Source organism: Stigmatopora argus, chromosome 1, assembly GCF_051989625.1.
Source record: "Stigmatopora argus isolate UIUO_Sarg chromosome 1, RoL_Sarg_1.0, whole genome shotgun sequence".
NCBI lineage: Eukaryota > Metazoa > Chordata > Actinopteri > Syngnathiformes > Syngnathidae > Stigmatopora > Stigmatopora argus.
The window spans coordinates 7,068,352-7,090,347 of NC_135387.1; the positions used below are offsets into that span (position 1 = coordinate 7,068,352).

The following is a 21,996-nucleotide window of genomic DNA, read 5'->3' on the forward strand; positions in this document are numbered from 1 at the left end:
AGTTCCCTTTTTGTTTTGTCAACACCTATTGTCACGCTTAAGCCTTTGGCTTCCATTGACGCGGATAGATGTCCAATCCGTTTGAAATCAGAAGAAAACATGCATTCATTCGCTGCCAGGTCTTCAAAATCAAACAGAATGGACGTCCACCGCTGTCAAGAGCACCAAATTTAAGCAAATGCATTTAAAATATTTTTCTTATAAATGTCTAACCAACGTTGGATTTCAGGGGTCTACGAAGGACACTGCGATGTAGCGAACGCCAGCTGTTGTGGGCAGTCCTTCGTGGTAGTGGGTGAGGCGGCCGGGGTGCATGATGGCCCATCCTTTACGGGGAGCCTCCACAGAGCAGTCGTAGCGGAGGAACCTGCATCCTCCACCCTGAGATTACAATAAAAAATTAAATATATACCAGGATTTTGAATTTGTTACCCTGTCAATAAATTTATATATATATATGCATATATATATGCATATATATATATATGCATATATATATATATATATATATATATATATATATATATATATATATATATATATATATATATATATATATATGCATATGTTTATATAACCATTATAGCACATCGTGTAAATCAGAAAGTATGCACTGCTTATAAATTATATGTACACCACAATTGTATAGTGATTTTCCCCTTAGCCCAGTGTATTGAAGATGCAGGGAAATGAGGTGGATGCAATGACGACATCATTCATGCGAGAACTTGCAAATGCACTTTTGAGGAAAACAATGGAATGGAAAAAATGAAATACCAGGAACGTAGATTGACATGCCAGCCAAAGAATCCTCGTGTAATGGAAACTGTCTTGGTTGTCTGTTCATTGGATACAAATCTATAGCAGGTTTGTCGAAAGTGTGCTGTGTGAGGCTGACAACATGGTACAATAAAATTGCAATATACCTTTACGGGTGTTTTGTTGAACTAAAATTAGCATATTAACCTTTTGTTTAGTGCTGCATGATCAGACGATTTAAATTGCAAAAACAAATTACGTATTGTCATACTTTCCCACTATTGTCACCATCCTCAAATGATGATAATATACTATAAAAGTACACTACTGAGCTTTAGTGTTTATACTTAAATCAATAAAGTGTCAAACCTGGTGAGTGATAAATTACCACACAACAAAAATGTGTTATTGGGCAATATTTAGCCACAACAACAAAGAAACAAGGCAGTATGAAAATCATAATGAAAAATATACTAAAATGTGGCATTATCATGATATAAAACAGCACTTAGTTTTTTTTCATACTGCTCAGCAGCAATAAAATGTCAAATTAAACATTTAGATATTCTGCAGTTGGCATTTGCCTCACAATTCTAAAGTTTGGTGACATTTGGTGTTTGAAATTAAATCTAAAAGCATATGTGCATTTTCCAATATCACACTGGCTACCCACAATGCTTTTATTAACTGGAATAGATGTTTTGTTCTGCCGAGAGGTGGCTGCTGCATGTATGGCTAGAAAACAGTAGGGGAAAACAGGGTTTCTTGTCCCATGGGTAGGCTGTCACACTTGCGACAACTCGACCACCAGGTGGTGCTGTTTCACCATGTCTGTATTCAATTCCTCATAATTGTGTCCAGAAGAAAACCAACATCATTTTTACTGTAAAGTCATACGTTCACGGGCTAGCCATTTTAAACCCTAATTGTTAGCTTAAAAAACATCTTGGGCTCCCATTTAATCGGCACACAATCTAAATGTTATTTTACTCTGGGTATTTTAACTTTCATTTACCGTCCTCTTTGTGCCAAGCACTGATGCCACTCACCTGGTAATCAGGCCCCCTCTGATTGAGTGCTATGTTTATAGTGAATGTGGAGGCGTCGTGATGTGGCCTCAAATAGGGCTGCTCATCGGGCTTATATCTAACTATAAAGGCCAAGTCAAAATGAGCCTGCAAACACACATAAGAAAAGGAGGAAGGTCATGCAAGCATTCGCATAGAAACTGCTCGAGGGGCCGCACGAAGGGACGTCTGGTGCGAAATGCTTGCTGGAGAAAGGCAAGCTTCAAGGCTGCTTCTGCATCCAGCATTCAGGCCCACAGATGGAGAAGGACAAGCAGAGAGCGATGCACGTCACCCGCATTGTCAGTTCCTGAAGCCTCTATAAAGCTGCCGGCTCCACCCGCATTTACCTGGTAGTCAACGTCTTTACTGTTGAGCGCAATGTTTATAGTGAATGTGGAGGCGTCATGGTGAGGCTCGAGCAGGGGCTGCTCGTCGGGTTTGTACCTCACCACGAAGTTCAAAGGAGTAGCACACTGGAAGAAGACATGGTTTGTCAGCACAACGGCAGCGAACATGGAGCAACTCTGGTTGGAAATTTACGGAAACGGTCCAAACGGTCCATGGGATTACAGTCATCCTTCTACTTACGAATGCCTCTAGGTACGGAATTTTCAGGTTACGAAATTATTTATATGCAACTGAGTGACTTGAGATAGGAAAAAGATCACGTTACAAAATTCCACAAAAAGTAATTTCCTTATCCGTAATTATATTTTGAAAATATTGTTGCGGATCCATTGATTCTCTCTTTAGAACATTGCTACCCTCAACTGGGCTCTCATTTCATCGCTCTCATTCTATCTCATATAATGACAATAAAAGCATTCAATTCAATTCAATTGGCTGTCTCACAACAACCACTATCCATGTTTCAAGATTTTCTCTTACATACCTGTCCACCTCAGCTAAATGCTCCCCTTAATAATGATTGCAAATCCCTTTATTAAGCGATTAAAAACCGTATAAATGCAACACAGCACATATTTTAACACACACACACACACAGGGCACATGTAAAAGTCTAAAATGTAGTATGTACTACTACAAAGTGGACGGCTTTCGGCCATGGTAGAGCATCAGGCGGGCAAACGCGGGTATCACATCTCCCATTATAACGGTAACTATTTTAGCGGCACAGGGCCCATTTTCTTATGCTTTATTTATTTTAAGACATTAATAAATAATTTCCTTATATTTTTCTCTCATTTTGTGTGTTTCATTAAATCTTTCATACAAAATTGGGACACTTTGACCAATTTTAAAGGCTTAAGTCTGTAGTTGTGTGAGGAACGTGGAACGAATGAGAGAATTTACATATAAAGTACACCTGTGCTTACGAAATTTTCAAGTTACGAAAAAAGTTTTAATTAATTAATTAATCTTGTAAGTAGAGGTACGACTGTAATGGGAATTTGTAGGATTAGATGTTCCCATCCAAACTACCCTTCCTCTGGCCAACATGCAGCCAAACAGCCCGATCTCATGTTATCGTACCTCCTGCTTTTTTTATTAATTTGTAGCATGTCAGATTAAGATGCCGATGAATATGCCTGGTAGTGGAGATGAGAAGAACCAATCGTGTTGTATCAACAGAATATTTCAAACGATTATAAGGCCAATCCATAGACTATCACTCCGTTAAAAAAAATGAAACTTGTTCTTCCTCTGGCAACAAACACTCATCCAGCAAGTTTGACGACTGTGGGAGCCTAAGTCTGTAGTGATGGTTGAAAGTTAGGGAATCCATAACTAACCAAAATCCAAAATAAAACAGACAGATATCATGCAATTATAATAGTACGTTGATTTACAACTGTCCCAGACGCTGCTACGTGGTTGGTATTTTGCCTAGACCAGGGTTCATCAACTATGGTCCTGGAGGCCCCTATCCAGTCTGGTTTCCATAAGACTGATAACAATCCTTATTATTTGATTCCAGTGTGTTTTGAGAAAAGCGACGTGAAAAACAGACTAGATTGTTGCCCTCGAAGACCGGAGTGGGTGACCCCTGGCGTAGGGTCTTCACGGTGCAATGGAATGGTGTCTATGTAAAGAAAAAATACATAACTGACCTTATGTAATTTATATATAAAAACAAGTTTGGCTCTTTGTTATTCCTCACACAATTAGGATCTAGTTTCATTATTAAGACTATTCTGTCACTTTAAAAAAAATCTTTGTGTCCAAATGATGGTGTGCTATCATTTGAAAGTCAGATGTGGTAGTTTTTCAAAGCACCTTTAAATTTGAGGTACAAGTAAGCTTTAGTGCTGTTGGCACACAAATGTCAAGTGCGTTTCAGTGTTGTTAAGATCTTTGAGACTAAATCTAAAATATGGGTGAAAATCATAATGATCCCAAATCCATTCCAAAGAACCTTTGATTGAAATAGAGACTACACCCTAAACTGGTGACCAGTCAATCATAGGGCACCCACAGAGACAGACAACCATTCACACTCACTATCTCACCGTCACTGAACGGGAATCGATCCCACGTTGCCTGTGCCAAAGTCAGGCGACTGTACCGCTGCACCATCAATGACTGCGTCATAACACTCCTTATATTTTAAATCCTGAAATTTTGGTTCAGGAGTTAGAGAGAAACGTTTTTGTCAGAACTAAAACGTTGGTTGATACTTTAGCAGTCTTTCTCATCTGCCTCTTCTTCGTGATGTATAAATACTAACACAGAGTTGAGTTGTTGACCACCACCCTCGAGTCTGATCTTGAGCTTCAGTCACAGCTTTCTGAATACGGTACGTAGGAAGCTATCCTAAGTCTTACCTTAGTGTAGTAACCAGGATACATTTTCTCTGTTATTGGCGCAATGTACTCCAGTAAAAACTGTTGCCATTCCTTATCATAGTTGACTTGATTCAAGTGGATGTCAATGGTGGGGACGTTCTCATAGCCACCCTGGATTCGGGTGTCCTGGCAGTCCACAAAATAATCAGAGAGAAAACAAATTCTTTCTCAATATTTCTCCTAGTTATCAATGATGATTGACTCATTATCATCACCCATGACAACAAATGTTAGCATTGGATACAGGATGGTGATAATACCTTATTACCGCCTCCTGACCACTTTCCAAAGTTTTCCATTTCTTCAACCAAGTGGTCGCAAGCTACATTGCTGAATATTGGAAACCAGTATACATCAGGGCAAGGCTGCGGAAGAAAAAAGGTAAAAGCAAAGTTATCTTTTGGAGCTAGCATGTGACAAACACTAATATATAGGACTTGTATAGGGCATTGTTTAAAGTCAAAACACCAATTGAGTTCATAGGAAATAATCCACAGTAAACTGAAGACGAGAGGGTTTGTTGACAACTCACGGTTTCAATTAGTTTATCTTTCATAATGTGCGTGTAGTTCTCATGAATGTAGCGCTCTTGCCAGTCCTGAAATAAAAACATTATTTAAACCATTTTTATTACGCAAACCATTTCAAGTGGGAAGGCCTGGTTGGATCTCTTCATTTGAGGTACACTTTCACAACCACATTGCATTAACTAATTTGCTGTCATTCAGTTCATACTTACAAATAAAATTAAATAAATATATAGTGGTACCTCAAGATACGAGCTAAATGAACGTTTCCCATAAAAATGAAATAAAAACAAATTAATTTGTTCCAACCCTCTGAAAAAACACCCAAAACAGGATATTGGATTGGAAATACATTTCTATTTGTTCTAATTCGCCATCTATTAACAAAGTAACAAATAACTAGTGGTTTAATAGTACTAAAATGTGTTTAATAGTACTAAAATTAGACGGATTTCGCGGAGGGGAAAGAGAGGGACAGAGAGCGGGGGGATACTTTTTGCACGGCAACGCGGTCGTAACATAACAAACAAATTTAAATGAACTTTGATTACGATGCAGACAATCTCAAAAATAAATTTAATCTAATCTTACAGTAATCTAAATTCTAAGTTTGTTTTAAATTTTTATACCCTTCTTCTCCCGGGTTGGCTCTATTTGCCCAGCCTCCACCCTGACTTTCAGATACAACCTATCGGAGGGTTGTTTGCTTTTGTATTCACTTCAAAATATTCCAAAAATGATGCGCACAAATGTCCTCACAATAAGATAACGCACGACCATTTGCCAACGAGAAGTAGTATACATGCCATTCGCACTGACTAACGGGAAAAAAACACTGAAAAAATGCAACGCTCCGCCCAGTGCTCGTAGAGACATTACACAAGGGAGTTGCGATGGGAAAGACAGTGCCCATGATGTTCTTATGAGCAGCCTCTCGCGTCCGCTGTATCCTCGTATATCAAAATTTGTCTCATATCTCAAGATAAATATTTGCCCGAAATTTTACTCGTATCGGATTGCCTGTATGTCGGGGCACTCGTATGTCGAGGTACCACTGTATTTTAAAAAGCAATCTTTTACAATGACCCTGAACTCGTGACCGGGCCCAATTCCAAATCATGTGATCGGACTGGAGACATGCCTAATTCTCACCTCAGGATTCTCAAAGATTTGCCACAGATCATTATGCAGATGAGTGGTCTGACAGTTTTCTGTTGATAGGATGCGGCCAAAAGTCTCCAAGTTGGTTACATACATGAAGACTCCCTGAGAACCAAGTTTTACAATGTTTTATTTCTCATGCGGTTGGTATGCTAAAACTGGCCTAAAATATTGCATTTGAGTTAATAATAGGACATGAAAACAAATACCAAATTTCAAAACACCAAAATACCTTGCTTCGAACATGTTGGCAAAAGGTCATGTCAGAGTCCAAGGAATTTGAATGAAACAGATCATCATCCGAAAGCTCCGAGCGAAGGAGGCTGGCCTTCATCAGGTATACGCTGGTTACATAAGGAACATTCCATATTCCCCTGCGAAGACCATTAGACCATTAATTGTACATATCAACACTGTTATTTGAAAAACGTCATCAACATCTCAGCATCTTACACTCTGTGACCTTGAACGAGATCGACGTAATCCTCCGATCTGGCGTAGTAGCCATCTGCGCTCAGGGCTCCCCAGAAATTACTCCACAGTCGGCCACTCCGTGTCAACATAGGTGCTACGATAGGCCTGAACAGCATTTGAAGTTGTATTATTGGGAACGGTTCTGAAGCACTGGTAAGCACATTAATCTTTCTTTTATACCTGACAGCTGTTTGTAACAATCTTGTGATTGTTGAATCCAAAAGTGATCTTTTTTCCCTATATAATGTCTGTTTTTTTCCATCTATTGCATAAAGATATTGAAAAACGCTGTACTTAAAAAAATACAGTCATACCTCTACTTACGAATACCTCTAGGTACGGAAGTTTCAGGTTACAAATTTTTGATATTCAAATGAGTGACTCGTGATACGAAAAAGGTCCAAGTTACAAAATCACCCAAAAAGTAAATGCATTTCCTTATTTGTTACTTTATTTTGAATTCCCCTTATTAAGCAATTAAAAACTACAAATGCAACGTGGCACATTTTTTACACACACACAGGGCACACGTAAAACTCTAAAATGTACTACAAAGTTGACGACTTTCGGCCCTGGTAGAACAGGCTGTTGCTGCCATCTGGCGGGAAAATATGGGTATTACATCTATAGCGGCCACAGAGAGGGATATTTCAGTAGCGCAGGGCACATTTTCATATGTTTTATTTATTTTAAGACATTAATAAATCAACCATATAATGTTCTCATTTTTGTGTTTCCTCACATCTTTGACACAAAATTGGGACACTTTGACCAATTTTAAAGGGTTTAGTTGGTAGTTGTGTGATGACCGTGGAATGAATTAGAGAATTTACATATAAAGAACACCTCTACAAGTTACGAAAAAACAATTAATTTCGTAAGTAGACGTATGTCGGCTGCTCTCTGCCCTCACTGGAAGACATTGCCAGCCCTCGTTAACTCAGCAGAGCTAGGAACATCATAGGGGACCCTTACCACCCTGGTCACAATCTGTTCCAGCTGCTGCCCCCTGGCAGACGCTATAGGTCCCACAAAGCACGGACAAATAGGCTTAAGGACAGTTTTTCCCCCCACATCCACCAGAACTCTAAATTTGCGGTAACATAACACACATTCCCTTCTGCGGTAATATGAAAAGATGTTTGGGTGGTGATCTGCCTCCTACTAGCTGACTGAAGGTAAGTGAAAGACAGTGAGAGGTAAGCGACCTGTATCCATAACAGCAGAATGCCAAATTACAAGTCCGTAGCTATCACTTATTTAGGTCTTTTGCCGAGTAAACGCAGCTTATGGAGAAGCACCACCAATTTCATCACACGCAGTTTCTGGGTGTGATGACAAGTAGGCTTTTTGTGTTGTTGATAATGACGACAGGGCCTATGTCCGATTATTATTATTATGACTACTGTATTGTCGTGCAATGAAATATGTCAGAAAAGGCATTAAAGTAATGTTTATTTGACATTAGTACGATGTTTGTACAAATGTTACAACATAGTAATTAAGGAAAGTAAAGTAAGAATAACATGATGTCAGAGAGAATAGGTGAAAACCTTATTGGATTAAGCACAACAAAATAGTAGAAAGCTCTCAGACCAAAAATCATCGGTCTTGCACCAATACCATTTTTGCCTTCCAATATTGATTCCGCTACCTGGCTGAGTGGTTCTGTACTGTAATGTACTGATACCAGGTTTTTCAAAACATACATTTTTTTCCTTTTAGTAATGAATGACTGCACAGAGTTAAAAACAACTGCTGTGATTGCTTTCCAGACAGTGCTAGTAACCTTTATGCCTCCCTAGGTTGTGAGACAATGAATAAATGAACTCTTCTAAATATTTTTTTAACATTTGTTCAGTTCAGTATCAAGTCTGATGCTCAGATTACGTCCACAGTCAGTGCCATTATACAACATTAGCACATTAACTTAAACCCATATGCTTTCGGGAGTTTTCCCTCCAAACAAAGATCATAGACACTAATTTCAATGTCAGTGATTTAAAAAAATCCTGCCTAATCTTGCTATTTAATGTGCATTTATCCACCAATTAAAGTACAACGAAAAAACTTGCAGGGAAGCAGTCAAGGGACGAGTTTGTAGAGTGCTCTAACACAACTTAGATAACTGATACAGGAGGGGGGTTAAAAAAAAGGACTTAGCAATAAGCAACAAAATCAAACCTGACATGGAAGACAAGGGGAAACAAGGAACATGGAACATGGAGCATGGCAACGTAGCATGAATCAATCAAGGCAGACGATCAGACAATGACTCCCAAACACACAGGGTTTAAACAGACAGACAGGGGTTGATTACAATTAGGAACACCTGTGTAATACAAGAGGGAGCAAGCAGGGAATATACCAGGGGCGGAGAAACAACAGCAGAACACAATGGGCAATCAATCAGACAGGACACCAGAGGGAAAAAAGCATAACAAAACCAAGCAACCCTAACAGGTATACATATACGGCGCAGTATCGGTCCATTTCTCAGTATTAGGTGATACAGGTCCCCACATTTTAATGCCTTTAATCCCTTCCAATGTTCCCTCAAATTTTTCGTTGGTCTGAGCAGAAAGACAACCTCCCTGAGCGCACTGAGTACCAGTGTGAGCGACATCATCGGTATTCGGATGATTCGCCTAAAGACGTTTCGCCGACGGACGTTTGACAGACGGGCAGGTCGCCGAATGGACGTTCCGCCGAACGTTCATTCGGCCGAACGGAGGTTTCGCCGAACGTTCATTCGGCCGAACGGAGGTTTCGCCGAAACGGGATTCGCGCGCTCGCCCCGCCCCCGGATCGTGTGTGTAAAAGTTTTTCAACCTCGGCCCGCGGGCCATCTACGGCCCGTTAGGATTTTTAATCCGGCCCGCCGCCGGTGTTGTCCAAATTATAGTAAAAATCAATGTTAGTCTACCATCAATGGCAGCCCGGGAATAAGCACTCTTGGGCGGGCATGGCAGTCCGGGAATAAGCACTCTTGGGCGGGCAGATGTAGCAGAACCGAGCCGTAAAATGACAGCAATCGGGTCAAATCCATCCTAAAACAGCATTTAATGATTAAATACAAATACTGGAGCTCTTTGGACATTAGAACCGAGCCCAGGGAAGTGAATTCCTTGGTAAAATGTCGCGATGATGTCGCGATGGAGGCAAAAAAACGTCCATATACGTCCATTGGCCAAACGGCTCAAAATGCTCTCAAATTCGGTCAAATCCAGCTGAAAACAGCGTTTAATTATTAAATACAAATACTAGTATTTGTATTTAATCATTAAACGGTGTTTGAACGAACGTTCATTCGGCGACCTGTCCGTCTGTCAAACGTCCGTCGGCAAAACGTCTTTAGGCGAATCATCCGGTCACGACATCATCATTGCTCGCTATGGGCACACCAGTATCACACCTGCCACAAGCAGGTGCATGTCAATGTTCCCTCTAATTTTTCATGTAAAACATGCTGTAAAACATGAAAAACATAAGAGTGGACAGAGCTACTGCCACTGGCTGCCGCTTAAACGGCGCCCTCATGGGGAAAGGGGTAAAAAAAATTAAAAAAAAAAAAAAATCTGATTTTTTTTTTTACTGCGCGCCATATGATTGCTGCTGCGCAGAGAAGACGAGAGTAGTGCGCAATTGCGCACGCGCGCAGCTTAGAGGGAACATTGATCCCTTCCGACACTAGTATCAGTGTTTTTAAAACACTATAATTTTTTTTCCAATTGTTTCCCACTATAGTCTTCTGAAGCCTATCTTCAAACAAATATAATAAAAAATCAACAAGAGTATTGCGACATACCAAGATTAACATTACTGAAACTTGATAAATATACTTACAGGTTTTGTTCAATGAGAATTTTGAGTGTGTTTTGATTCTTCAAAACAACTTCAATGTCCAAGTTAAAGAAATAGTCACAGTCTGTCTGCTTCCTGCACATATCACTAAAAAAGAAAAATAAAGTGCAGAAAGACAAGTTGGGAAATGTTTCAATTTTCATTCACTAAGAAGTACAGTAATATCTTGAGATACGAGCGTAATGCGTTCCGGCGCTGAGCTAGTATGTCAATTTACTCTTATCTCAAATCAAATTTTCCCATTTAAAATAACTAAATACAAATGAATTTGTTCCCACCCTTTGAAAAAGACACCTACAAATAGGATACTACAATCCAATTACATGTTTTTACTTGTTCTAATACACTACCTACGCTCACAAAGTAACAAATGCCTATCTAGTGGTTGTGATCAGCAATAAATCCATTATTGTTACAGTATTCTACAGAGTTCTTACCTTTGAGACAGACGGTAGCAGCTAACGGTGGAGGTTGAGAGACTTGACACGTTCGGTTCGCTACACTTTTGTGACACTACGTAACATAACATAAGCTTTAACTTAAATGAACTTTGCTTACTATACACACACTTGGATGTAACATTGTTGTGCTATAACCGAGGCAAAGGTGTTAATGTATCCGCAACGGCTTTCGTGTCGGAACTAGCTGCTTCACCAACGAGTGTATCCCCAGTTCGTTTTTTAAAGTTATCGAACCAGCCACGACTCACGTTGAAGGTTTCGGCTGGCGTCGAAGTATCCCCTTTCTCAGCTGTTTGCTTTACTTTCAAGTGCACACAGATTCCACATACTGTTTCTCCTTTATCCATATTAAGCTCCTATGACCTGGCGTCCACATGTGGACATCACATTTTTGGTTGTCACAAGACTACAACGTTAAATTTTGGTCGACTAGCGCCTGGTGTCCACTTATGATGTGGACATCATTTTTCTCATAAACTACATCATGAATAAAAAGATAATATTTTGTTTTTGCACCCATCAGGTCCCAATTAGCCTAAATATCAAAGACAAAATAAAAATGCATGCCTTGCAAGAGTCTGGGTCATAGGTTAAAAGAAGTCCCTCCCTCTCGTCATGAATGTCACTGCGCAGCTTGAAAAAGACTACTACTTAGGTGGCGCTATACTCGTATGTCAAATTTGTCTCGTATCTCAAGGCAAAAATTGGCTCGGAATTTTCCTCGTGTCTCAAATTTCTCGTATGATGGGACACTTGTATGTCAAGGTATTAATTTATTAGAATTTGGCAACTCACAAGCCCATATTGTGTGCAGATGCTCCATCCATTTCCTCTTCGGGACCAACAAATTTGACATCGAGATAAAGACTTCCATGATCCTGCAGGAAAGAACTAACCTCACGCTCATGATGAACTTCCTATGGTAGAAAAACAAAATACAAATGTCTGTAGAAGTATTGAGTGGGAGGCAGCCCTTCGAGCATTGCATGTTGGGTGCAAATACTTATTAGTTTTTTTCCTTGAACATCTGATGTCGCCCGTAAAATCCAAACAATAATTTGTTTTCCGATTGTACAGTGCCTTCAGTTCTTATTACCTTGTTGAAAATAAAGAGCTTGAGCCTATTTTTGGGATACTGAAGCTTCAGCAGGCGTTCAAAAAATACAGTGACGAATGGGGTGGGCTGCTGGATGAAAACGCCAATCACCACCATAGGATATTCACTTTCCTGATGGAGAGGATAAAAAGCATTAGTTTGAGGGGATAGTGGTCGGAAAAGACCATCACCAACCTTAAGGTTCCTGAGTGGCCGTAGGTCCTCTTGACACACTGTGCAGCCCGTCTCAAATGTCCACGCGTTTGGTATATAGTTCCCAAGGTAGTTAAGTTGAAGCTGTAAAGCAAAGTTAGTTTTTTAAAAAATGTTATCATCATGTCACCTCTCATCAAAATGACACATTCAATTTTTAACAAGAAATCCTTTTTAATTATGGATTTGGCTGTCACACTCATAATTTAGAGTGTTCAAGCAGCCTCCAATGCATATTTCTGGGATGTGGGAGGAAACCGAAGCACCCGGAAAACTGGCACAAGCCCGTGGAGAAGATGCAAAATTCACACAACAAAGTCAGAACCCGGGGTTGAACCATCAATCTCATATCTGTGAGGCCAACGCACCAACCGCTCATCCACTGGACTGCCGTAAATTAGGAAATATTTATTTTATACATGTAAAGCGGGCGGCCCGATGGATGAGTGGTTAGCGCGTCGGCCTCACAGTTCTGGGGTACTGGGTTCAAATCCAGGTCACGTCCACCTGTGTGGAGTTTGCATGTTCTCCCCGGGTCTGCGTGGGTTTTCTCCGGGCACTTCGGTTTCCTCCCATATTCCAAACACATACATGGGAGGCTGATTGGAAACTCTAAATTGCCCCTCGGTATGGGTGTGAGTGTGCATGGTTGTCTGTCCCCTGGCCGCCGATTCAGGGTGTCCCCTGGCTCTGGCCTGGAGTCAGCTGGGATTGGCTCCAGCACCCCCGCGACCCTAATGAGGATAAAGCGGTTCAGAAAAGGAGATGGGGGAGATATGTATAAAGCTTAAAAGATGTGGTATATTGAGTCAGCATGCCATTAAAATACACTATAATCACATTCACAAGCCCTTTAAAAATTGGCCTGTTAATTGTTCTTGAATAACTTTTTTCTTTACAGTAAGCGACCTGGATTTGAACCCAGAACCCCAGAGCTGTGAGGCCGACGCGCTAACCACTCAAGCAGCCAGGCCGCCTGGACTTCAGCCATTTAATATTTTGCAGTTAACTGGACTGTTTAGACATGTTTGTTTTTGCAGAATACCCCCTCAAGGTCTTTTTTTTTTAAATATGCATACAACCACATTAAATCTTCGTTTTAAAGTGTTTGCGACGCTATTGCATCAACAGTACCTTGTTTGGACCATTCCCATGGATGATAACTGGTAAAGTATCGTACAGAAAATTTCTGGCTCGCACATGTCGCTCCTCAAATTTTAGCACCACTTCATCTGGAAGACATACACAGTACATAGTCAGAACATTAACTAATGAGCATTTGTAGTTGAATTAATTTTGGGGGGGAGGGGTTTATGATGTGGCAGTTGAGTTTGATTCAGTTGGATGCAGACTATGGGAGCTTTATCACCCATGTCTCACGTAGAACTAACAAATTCCTTACTGGAGCACAAGCTGCAGGGTTCATCTCATGTTTAAACACACAGTTCCTGTTTAGTCAGCTGCATCATTTTTTTCAAACTATTCTACGCAAAAGAGATCCAAAGCATAATGTGCAAAAAATACAGAATCTGAACCAATGTCAGAATGAAATTGGGAGGACAAACTGATTTGACGTTGTTTGCCGTCAATGGCAGGGACTATCATTTCACTCACCAAGAGCTCCATGAAGGTTCTGAAACAATCTGCATTTGCTGTCCAAGGTGATATTTATGGATTTCTGAAATACAGTCATTCATTCCCCCAGAAAATGTATGTAATGGCGAAATAACATTCCAAAAACAAGTACCATAATAGAACAGGTCTTACTCTTTTCTCAGGGTTTATATAAATCTTGGTGAAAAACAGCTGGTCACTGTCCCCGTCTTTTCCTGCCCACTCAGCAACCATTTCCTTAATGTTGGGAAGGTGGCCAATAAAACCTGAGGAAAGCAGTAAAAGCAGAAAAACAGGCGCTCATGCATGCTGTGCGCTAACATACAAACAAGCTTTGAAACTTCCAAGGCTCATTACCGCAGCCAGGTTTGGGTTTTTTTCTGCTGACTTTAAAAAACGGTCTTTATTCTACAAAGAGCAACCTATTTTCACCTGTGAAAGCACCACATGACAATTACCGTATTTACACGCATATAAGCCGCTTTTATCGGACAAAAAAATGATGACTGATTCGAAGGTACGGCTCCGCATAAAAACACGACATGCAAAAAAACTGCAAGTTGACGGCGCCGTGACACGATGACGTCACAACAAAATGGCGCAGTTGCGTCATGACGCAAGCGAATGCGGCCGATACTTTCATTTGTTTCAAAATAGAGAAATGATAAACAGATAAAACGCTAAACAAAATTTATTTTGACGTCTATGAATGAAATTCAAGAAAAAAAAGGTACGTATCTTGCATAAAACGTGAAAAAATTCACGTTCCTGTCACTGCTCACTCGGGGCACAGCCACCTTACCTAGGTCCCGGGCAGCCATCTTACCTTGGGCGCTGCTAAACCTAGTTAAACGTGCTCTGATTGGCCAGACGCGAGTAGCCTTGATTTTGAAATAAAACAAAATTCCACTTTGATTTTTTTCGTTGTATTTCTTGTTCGAAAGTGACAACTTTTAGAGTAATATGAACCATCGAAAGAATTGAGATATTTTGACATTAGAAGCAATATGTCTGCCACAACATCTTAAACTTCTGGTAAGAAAATTGTAATTTCTGTCATTAAAAAGCATCAGGTTGTCATCAAGATAGACTTATTTATTTTTTCAAATTGAATACTTTTATAATTTGCATTTACAAAGACAGGCATATTAACTTCCTTATGATATTGACGCTAATAATGTGCTTTTGAGTCATACAGTATCTCAGAAATACCACTCATGATGATGATTTTTCTTAAGATTTTCCCTTCAAAGTAACACATTTGTACTCCCTATTAAAACCATGAATATGGAGGTGAAAATTGCTTATACGGGAGAAATTGTAAAATTAAAACATTTCAAGGCAATTTTCAGGGTGCGGCTTATACATGGGGGCGGCTTATATGCGAGTAAATATGGTACTTGTTGTAACCTTTCTACTGAAATCTTAAACAAGTGCTTGACGGAGGATAAATGACAATCTCCCTATTTTTTTAACTATATCATGAATAATAATCTGAAAATATTTTCCCATGAGTGGAAATACAAAAATTCTGTATTACAATTTTATAACATTTTCAACTGTCTAATGTAGAAATACACAGCTTACCCCCTGATCCAAGGAACCTGTTGCCCTCTCGTACATGTGGATGTTTGTCCTCCAAGTGTCTGTCGGGCCATATCAACGTCTCAGAGGAGAAGACCACCTTGTGTTTGGCTTGCATAAACTTCTTAAGTAGCTCTTTAGGGCTTGATGCGAAGATGACATCATAGCTGTGGAACACATGAAGGAAAGATAGAAAATAATACTGACACATCAGCGGTGCAAGCCAGTGATCAACACACCCAAAAAAGATTTTTTTGGGTAACAATTTTCTCCTCCACTGAGGTTACCCTGACCACAACACAAGCGGAATAGAATAGAGTACAAAACGGTAATTCAACTAAATCTCAATTGAATGGCAAAAGAAACTGTTAAGAGGATCCATGGAAAACATTAATTAAGGATAAAAAGACATGGTACCTGTCAATAAAAAGAATGATTTTATCTTCATCCTTCATTTTCTCCAGCGCTTCCTTCAGGATTTGTACTTTCTGACCTCCCCCAGGCGACAAGTAGTCACCTCCTTTCCATTTTTTACCACGACCGAGAACCTGAAAACACCAAGATAATGTTCAACTCCTTCAACGAGGAGATTGTTTTGTCTACGAATGTTGAAATCATGATTAATATAGGAGTTCATACAACAGATTTTCTTTCATTTCTGTTAATCCGCTTAGTATATTGTTCATAGCATAGTTATATCCTTTCTCTACACTACTGTTAAGACACCTACTATATTGTTCATAGCATATCTGTAGTATTTTTTTCATACATACCTTTAGGCTGATAGTAGTACATTTGCATATTTCTGTATATTACTGTTACATAAACCCACTCTACTGCATCTATTTTATATGCAGTTTGGTCATTTTTGCCCTTCTGATTAGATGTGTTTATGTATTTATCTATGGCTGAGGACAACAAAGTTGAATCTATGCTAGTGTAAAATAGGAATAAATGCTAAATTTGATTCCTTAGATATGAATGTTTTCATCTCAAAACTAAATTATTTAGTAGGTAATTTGTGCAAGTGTAGCATTTTTTTAAAATTACTAGGGTTTTAACGATACCATACATCAATCTGGCACGATACACCAATTTTTATATTTTTAATGTCATTTATTTTTATTTAATTTATTTTTAATATTTCTTAATACATTCTTTTTTACTTTGCCTACGCTGTCATACTCATGGGACTAGCTGTTACAATACGCAGCAGAAGGAGAAACACCTCAATGCCGCTGGAAATTCGGAGCTGGACAAAAGTGCCGGGAGGAGAGGCAACGCTTCTGACCAACCATTCCATCGTGGGATAAGATGGAAGAGCTGTCGGCGCTTACCAGGCCGGAAACGGAGTCAAGGAGTTCTACTCTGTTACTGTTGTCTTCAGCTCCAGACTACTGAGGAACTGTGCAGATAAGCTTGGAAGAGTGACTCTGCATATTCTCTACCTCGGTCACAGTCTGCAGAAGTTCCCCATCTTGTGGAAGACTTCCTGTGTGTGGTTCCAGTTTTGTGTTTTTGCTGCTTTTCTGTCTTAATGATTTGATTTGGTGCTTCTTAAAGATCCCATTTACTTTGCTTTGTACTTTGTGCTTTTGCTTTGTTGTTCTGGTGCCTTTGCGACTGTACTGTCTAACTTGTAACTATGTGTAACTATGCCTTTCCTGTATCTGCATTCTCACCCTCTTGCTACTGTCACAATGAAATTTCCCGAATAGGGGATGAATAAAGTTATCCAATCCAATCCATTTGGGTAAGCACTAATTAAGTTAAATAGACCAAAACACAAAAGATTGATCAACATTACCATCTTCTATATATGCTGTTTTGAGGAGAAAAAAAGTTTGCATTGAAATTACTTAAAATGTTAGGACAACAAAATTGTCAAAATTGCTTATTTTGTTATTTTTTAGGTGAAATGCAAATGGTGGCCCTTTGCAGCATCGGCAAAGAATTAATATTGTATTGTAGCATCATGAAATGGGTGATAAACACCAATAATAGTGACTAATAGTCCAACACATTGACAAAAATAGCCAATAACAATGACACAAAGGTCATTAATACAATTTTAGCAAGGCCTCCGCAAGGCATTCAGCATCAATTGCAACTTTTATGAAAGAACAAACCACGTAATGAATGATGCATTCAAGACGATTGGGAATATTAGTCTCAACAAAACAGATCAAGACATGAAAGTCATATACTGTAGCTTCAGTATTTCATTTATTTACTGTAATTACAGCACATAACCACTAAAAGGGGAGAGCATGCAAATGCCAAAGATGGTCTATAAAAATGAGTACCCTCAATTTTCAGGACTGAAGAGACCACAAGGCCACCATGCTTCTGAAGAAAATATAGGACAACAGTAGTATGTAAGATATGCTGACTCACTATTTGCAATTGATTGTTAGTATTGCATCAGTTTGGTGTGAGTAATGAAAAATGTCGAGTTATGTTGATACATCAGCTCTGCAATTGTTTGGGCATATCTGCCCACACCCTGTTTCTGTTATCTTCTCTGTGCAGCATCATGTTTTTTACATATAAATAGACACACAAACTGTTAGTTCGGAGAGAGTCGCGGCAAATAGGCTGTGCGTTCGCAGCCGTGCGAGCTCTCCCCATCTTGCAGTCTGGTAATAAACTTATTTCCTTTAAATTGGTCTCCCTCTTTCTTAACCTGCTCCTGAAGTTGTTTTACAGAGATCCAACATAGTATATTTGGTGTTTCTTACCTTTACAGTGTAATTAAAATATTTTGCTGATCTCATAAAACGTTTGAAGCCATCAGTCTCCTTAGTTGCCACAGTCACCACTAAGAGTTTATCTGGGAAAGAACATTGAAGAGGAATTCGTCTTTGAGATGGCACTTAGAAAGTTTCTGCATAATTTCAACGTATAGTATCTGTAGACAATGAATTGAATGGGAGAGCAACAATTTGAAAAAAAATCTTATAGTTTACAGCTTTCATTTTTGTGTGTAGAAAAAATAATCTCGAGCGGCCCGGTGGAGCAAGTGGTTAGCGTGTCGACCTCACAGCTCTGGGGTCCTGGGTTCAAATCCAGGACCCCAGAGTTGTGAGGCCATGGGATGTAGGAGAAAATCGAAGCACACGGAAAACTGGCACAAGCCCGTGGAGAAGATGCAAAATTCCCACAACAAAGTCAGAACCTGGGATTGAACCATCGATGTCAGAATTGAGCCAACGCACCAACCACTCATCCACTGGACTGCCAAAAATTAGGAAATATTTATTTTATATGTATAAAGCGGGCGGCCCGGTGACGCGAGTGGTTAGCGCGCCGGCCTCACAAATCCAGGTCATGTCCATCTATGTTCTCCCTGGGCCTGTGTGGGTTTCCTCCGGGCACTCCGGTTTCCTCCCACATTACAAAAAACATGCATTGTAGGCTGATTGGACACTCTAAATTGCCCCTAGGTAAGGGTGTGAGTGTGCATGGTTGTCCGCCTCTGGCCCGGAGTCAGCTGAAATAGGTTCCAGCACCCCCCGCGTCCCTAATGAGGATAAAGCGGTTCAGAAAATGAGATGAGATGAGAGATGAGAAAAACTAATCTCATTTGTTCTCTACCACTTCAAAAACTGCAAAATTCAACAACTTTAAGGCAATGTTAATGGTGTAGCTCATACGCAGGGGCGGCTTATATGCGAGTAAATGCGGTAATCAAAGAACATGAGACTTGGCAATGAATACGTTAAGAGCACTCATTGACATTGATGTCTAATTCATTTACACTGGGAGGACTGCCTGTGAATGCTCATCTTTCAATGCCATCGACAGTGCTAGACGTCCAATCTATTTTGACTGGGAGGGTTGGCCTTGAGTGCCTCTCGCAGTCAAAATAGATTGGACATCTAGTGCCACTACTGGCAGCCAATTAGTCACTCAGTGAGACAATCAACAAACTAATCGATTCAAAAACTATTTAATAGCGACAACACTTGCACAAGATTCTGAGTGTAATACAGATATTTGGTGCATAGCTTCACTGAGCCTTGCCTTACTTCCTGACCATAATCCATTAGTTTCATTTTTTGGAATGCCAGAGTAAACAAACCCCATACTTTTGTGGCCTCAGAAGCTTTTAGATAGTCCATGTTACTTTTCTTGTCCTTCTAGATCGGTTGAGATTCAGGCAAAAACTTCACCCCAAAAATAGGACAATCCTCCTTTTACTGATCTCCAAATAGACCGTGCTCTGGTAAAAGTGAGGTTTAGACCCATTTTTTGGATGCCAAAGCACTTTTCAATGAGGGTTGAATACTTGTGATTTCAACTACTATGTAGGCTGTGTAATCAGGTCATGATCGGGCACTCATTTAAATGATTGCCTGCCATTGACGTGGCTAGACGTGCAAGTGTATGATCAATGCCAGCCTTCACAGTCAAAATAGATATTCTTTTTAAATGTATTTTATTTTGAAATATCTCACATATAAAGACAAAAGTCAGGCAAAAGAACCACCGCAATATTGTATAATATTATAATTATTTTTTATTAAAATATTATATTATTTATTATACTGTTTGTTGATTTTCATTGTTTTAATTATCAGCAAAAAAGGCCCTTTTATAAATGTTATTTGACTTTTTTTATTATTATTTTTCAGCATTTAGAGTGCCATTGGGGCTATATCCATATTTATGTTTTGATTCATTTTAACAGTGTTTTTCAAACAGATTATTCATTTATAATTCTATATCTATTTATTTCAAATATATTTGAAAATAATGATTAATCATAAAATATGATAATATCATTAAACAGGAGTGGCGAATAAGTTAGACACAAAGAGCAACAATTATAAAAACTGTGAGTCAAAGAGCGACACCATGTAGTGACCCGCCAAAACAGACACACACACACACACAGACACACAAATAAAAACATATTATTCACCATAAGACTTTCTTCCCATTGATTATCACTTGTTTTTAATGGGCCCTGATGAATTTGAGTGTGCTTTAAGAGAGAATGAGAATAAGAGAAACATGAAACGAGCAAAGAGCCACAGTATATAACAAATATTATAAGAAGCAAAGTGCCGTTTTCATTTTTAGCCAGGCGCCGCATGCGGCTCGAGAGCCGCGTGTTACATTTCGGGTCATCTAAGCCAAACTAAACGTCAAACTTGTTTGTAGACGCCAGGTCTTTGGGATTTGACTTTTTTTAATGACAAAAAATACTGCCTTGCCCTTTCAAGGGGTAACCATGACTTCAATTTTAATGCAAGACGCTTCTTGTTTTTACATCACTAGAACATTCTTCCTTTCCAGTGTAAGTGACATTTTTCCTTCTATGCAACGGAGGCGGAGACCAACAAGACCAGCCGTGTCCACGTCAGCTGTAGAGTCGGAACTCAGTGATTTTCTTATAAAATTTAGGGTAGGCGAGGGTCCCCCACAAACAGAATCCACCCTCCTTTTCGTCTGCTACGAAATCCTGCATTTACTTGTCCTTGGACCAGTCAAACCAGTACCAAAACACGGCGAAGCCAGCAATGCTTTGATGGGGGCGAAATAAAGTTTCACGTGGTGCGTTCACTGACATCTGGTAGAACGTGTGACGCCGTAAACATTACTACACGTTTAGAAGTATAAGTAATTAAGACGGGGAAGCCAGTCGCAGAGAACCGCCGTCTGTCTTACCTTCGGGGAGTTGCTGCTCTTCACAGTTGCTCCAAGGAAGGAGTGTGCACAAGAAAAGGACGGGGAACATTGCCGGCCAAAGTTCCATGGCGAAAATCTTTTAATGAAGGCTGGAGTGGGAAAGGAAAGGACTAGAAGTGAGTGCGGAATGACTTTCCCTGCTGACCCGGCAACGTAAAAGAAGAAGCCCCCCTTCTTTTCTTCCTTGCTGGCTCTCTCCCTCCTCCCTCTCGTAATAGGGGTGGGAACCTACTAAGCGTACCTCCCGATGTGATACGATTTGCGATAAAAGGAACGCGATAACGATTATCTCGCAATATGGCGATACCACGATTATCCATACAGCTCATCTCATTTTCTGAACCGCTTTATCCTCATTAGGGTCACTGGGGTTGCTGGAGCCTATCCCAGCTGACTCTGGGCTAGAGGCGGAGGATGCCCTGTATCGGTGGCCAGCCAATCGTAGGGCACAAGGAGACGGACAACCAATTTAGTGTCCAATCAGCCTAGCATGCATGTTTTTGGAATGTGGGAGGAAACTAGAGTACCCGGAGAAAACCCACACAGGAGATCATGCAAACTCCACACAGGTGGACCGACCTGGATTTGAAGCTAACGTGCTAACCACTCATTCACCGGGTCGCTCATCTATTATGTTGACTACTTATAATTTACTATTTATTTATTTAT

The 21,996-nt window shown here is 39.9% G+C and overlaps 1 protein-coding gene across 3 annotated transcripts in view; it reads right to left on the reverse strand.

The window, feature by feature from the left end:
* The window catches only part of plod1a (procollagen-lysine, 2-oxoglutarate 5-dioxygenase 1a), a 21,844-nt gene extending 203 nt beyond the window's left edge, over positions 1–21,641 (reverse strand). Inside the window, exons 1-20 of one of the 3 annotated variants that reach the window (XM_077620259.1) lie at positions 21,307–21,641; positions 18,372–18,463; positions 16,048–16,178; positions 15,634–15,797; positions 14,200–14,312; positions 14,047–14,110; positions 13,567–13,664; positions 12,415–12,516; positions 12,220–12,351; positions 11,919–12,040; positions 10,645–10,749; positions 6,778–6,903; positions 6,557–6,698; positions 6,316–6,429; positions 5,169–5,234; positions 4,897–5,001; positions 4,616–4,762; positions 2,177–2,302; positions 1,809–1,934; positions 1–381 (exon numbers count right to left, since the gene is read on the reverse strand). The exon at positions 1–381 is cut by the window's left edge and continues 203 nt beyond it. In XM_077620259.1, the coding sequence (XP_077476385.1) occupies positions 226–381; positions 1,809–1,934; positions 2,177–2,302; positions 4,616–4,762; positions 4,897–5,001; positions 5,169–5,234; positions 6,316–6,429; positions 6,557–6,698; positions 6,778–6,903; positions 10,645–10,749; positions 11,919–12,040; positions 12,220–12,351; positions 12,415–12,516; positions 13,567–13,664; positions 14,047–14,110; positions 14,200–14,312; positions 15,634–15,797; positions 16,048–16,178; positions 18,372–18,463; positions 21,307–21,394 (2,319 nt within the window). In that variant the 5' untranslated portion in view covers positions 21,395–21,641 and the 3' untranslated portion in view covers positions 1–225. The remainder of the gene's footprint in view (positions 382–1,808; positions 1,935–2,176; positions 2,303–4,615; positions 4,763–4,896; positions 5,002–5,168; positions 5,235–6,315; positions 6,430–6,556; positions 6,699–6,777; positions 6,904–10,644; positions 10,750–11,918; positions 12,041–12,219; positions 12,352–12,414; positions 12,517–13,566; positions 13,665–14,046; positions 14,111–14,199; positions 14,313–15,633; positions 15,798–16,047; positions 16,179–18,371; positions 18,464–21,306) is intronic. The other 2 variants (XM_077620109.1, XM_077620173.1) reach the window with 2 other exon arrangements.
* Between the last annotated feature and the right edge of the window lie 355 nt (positions 21,642–21,996).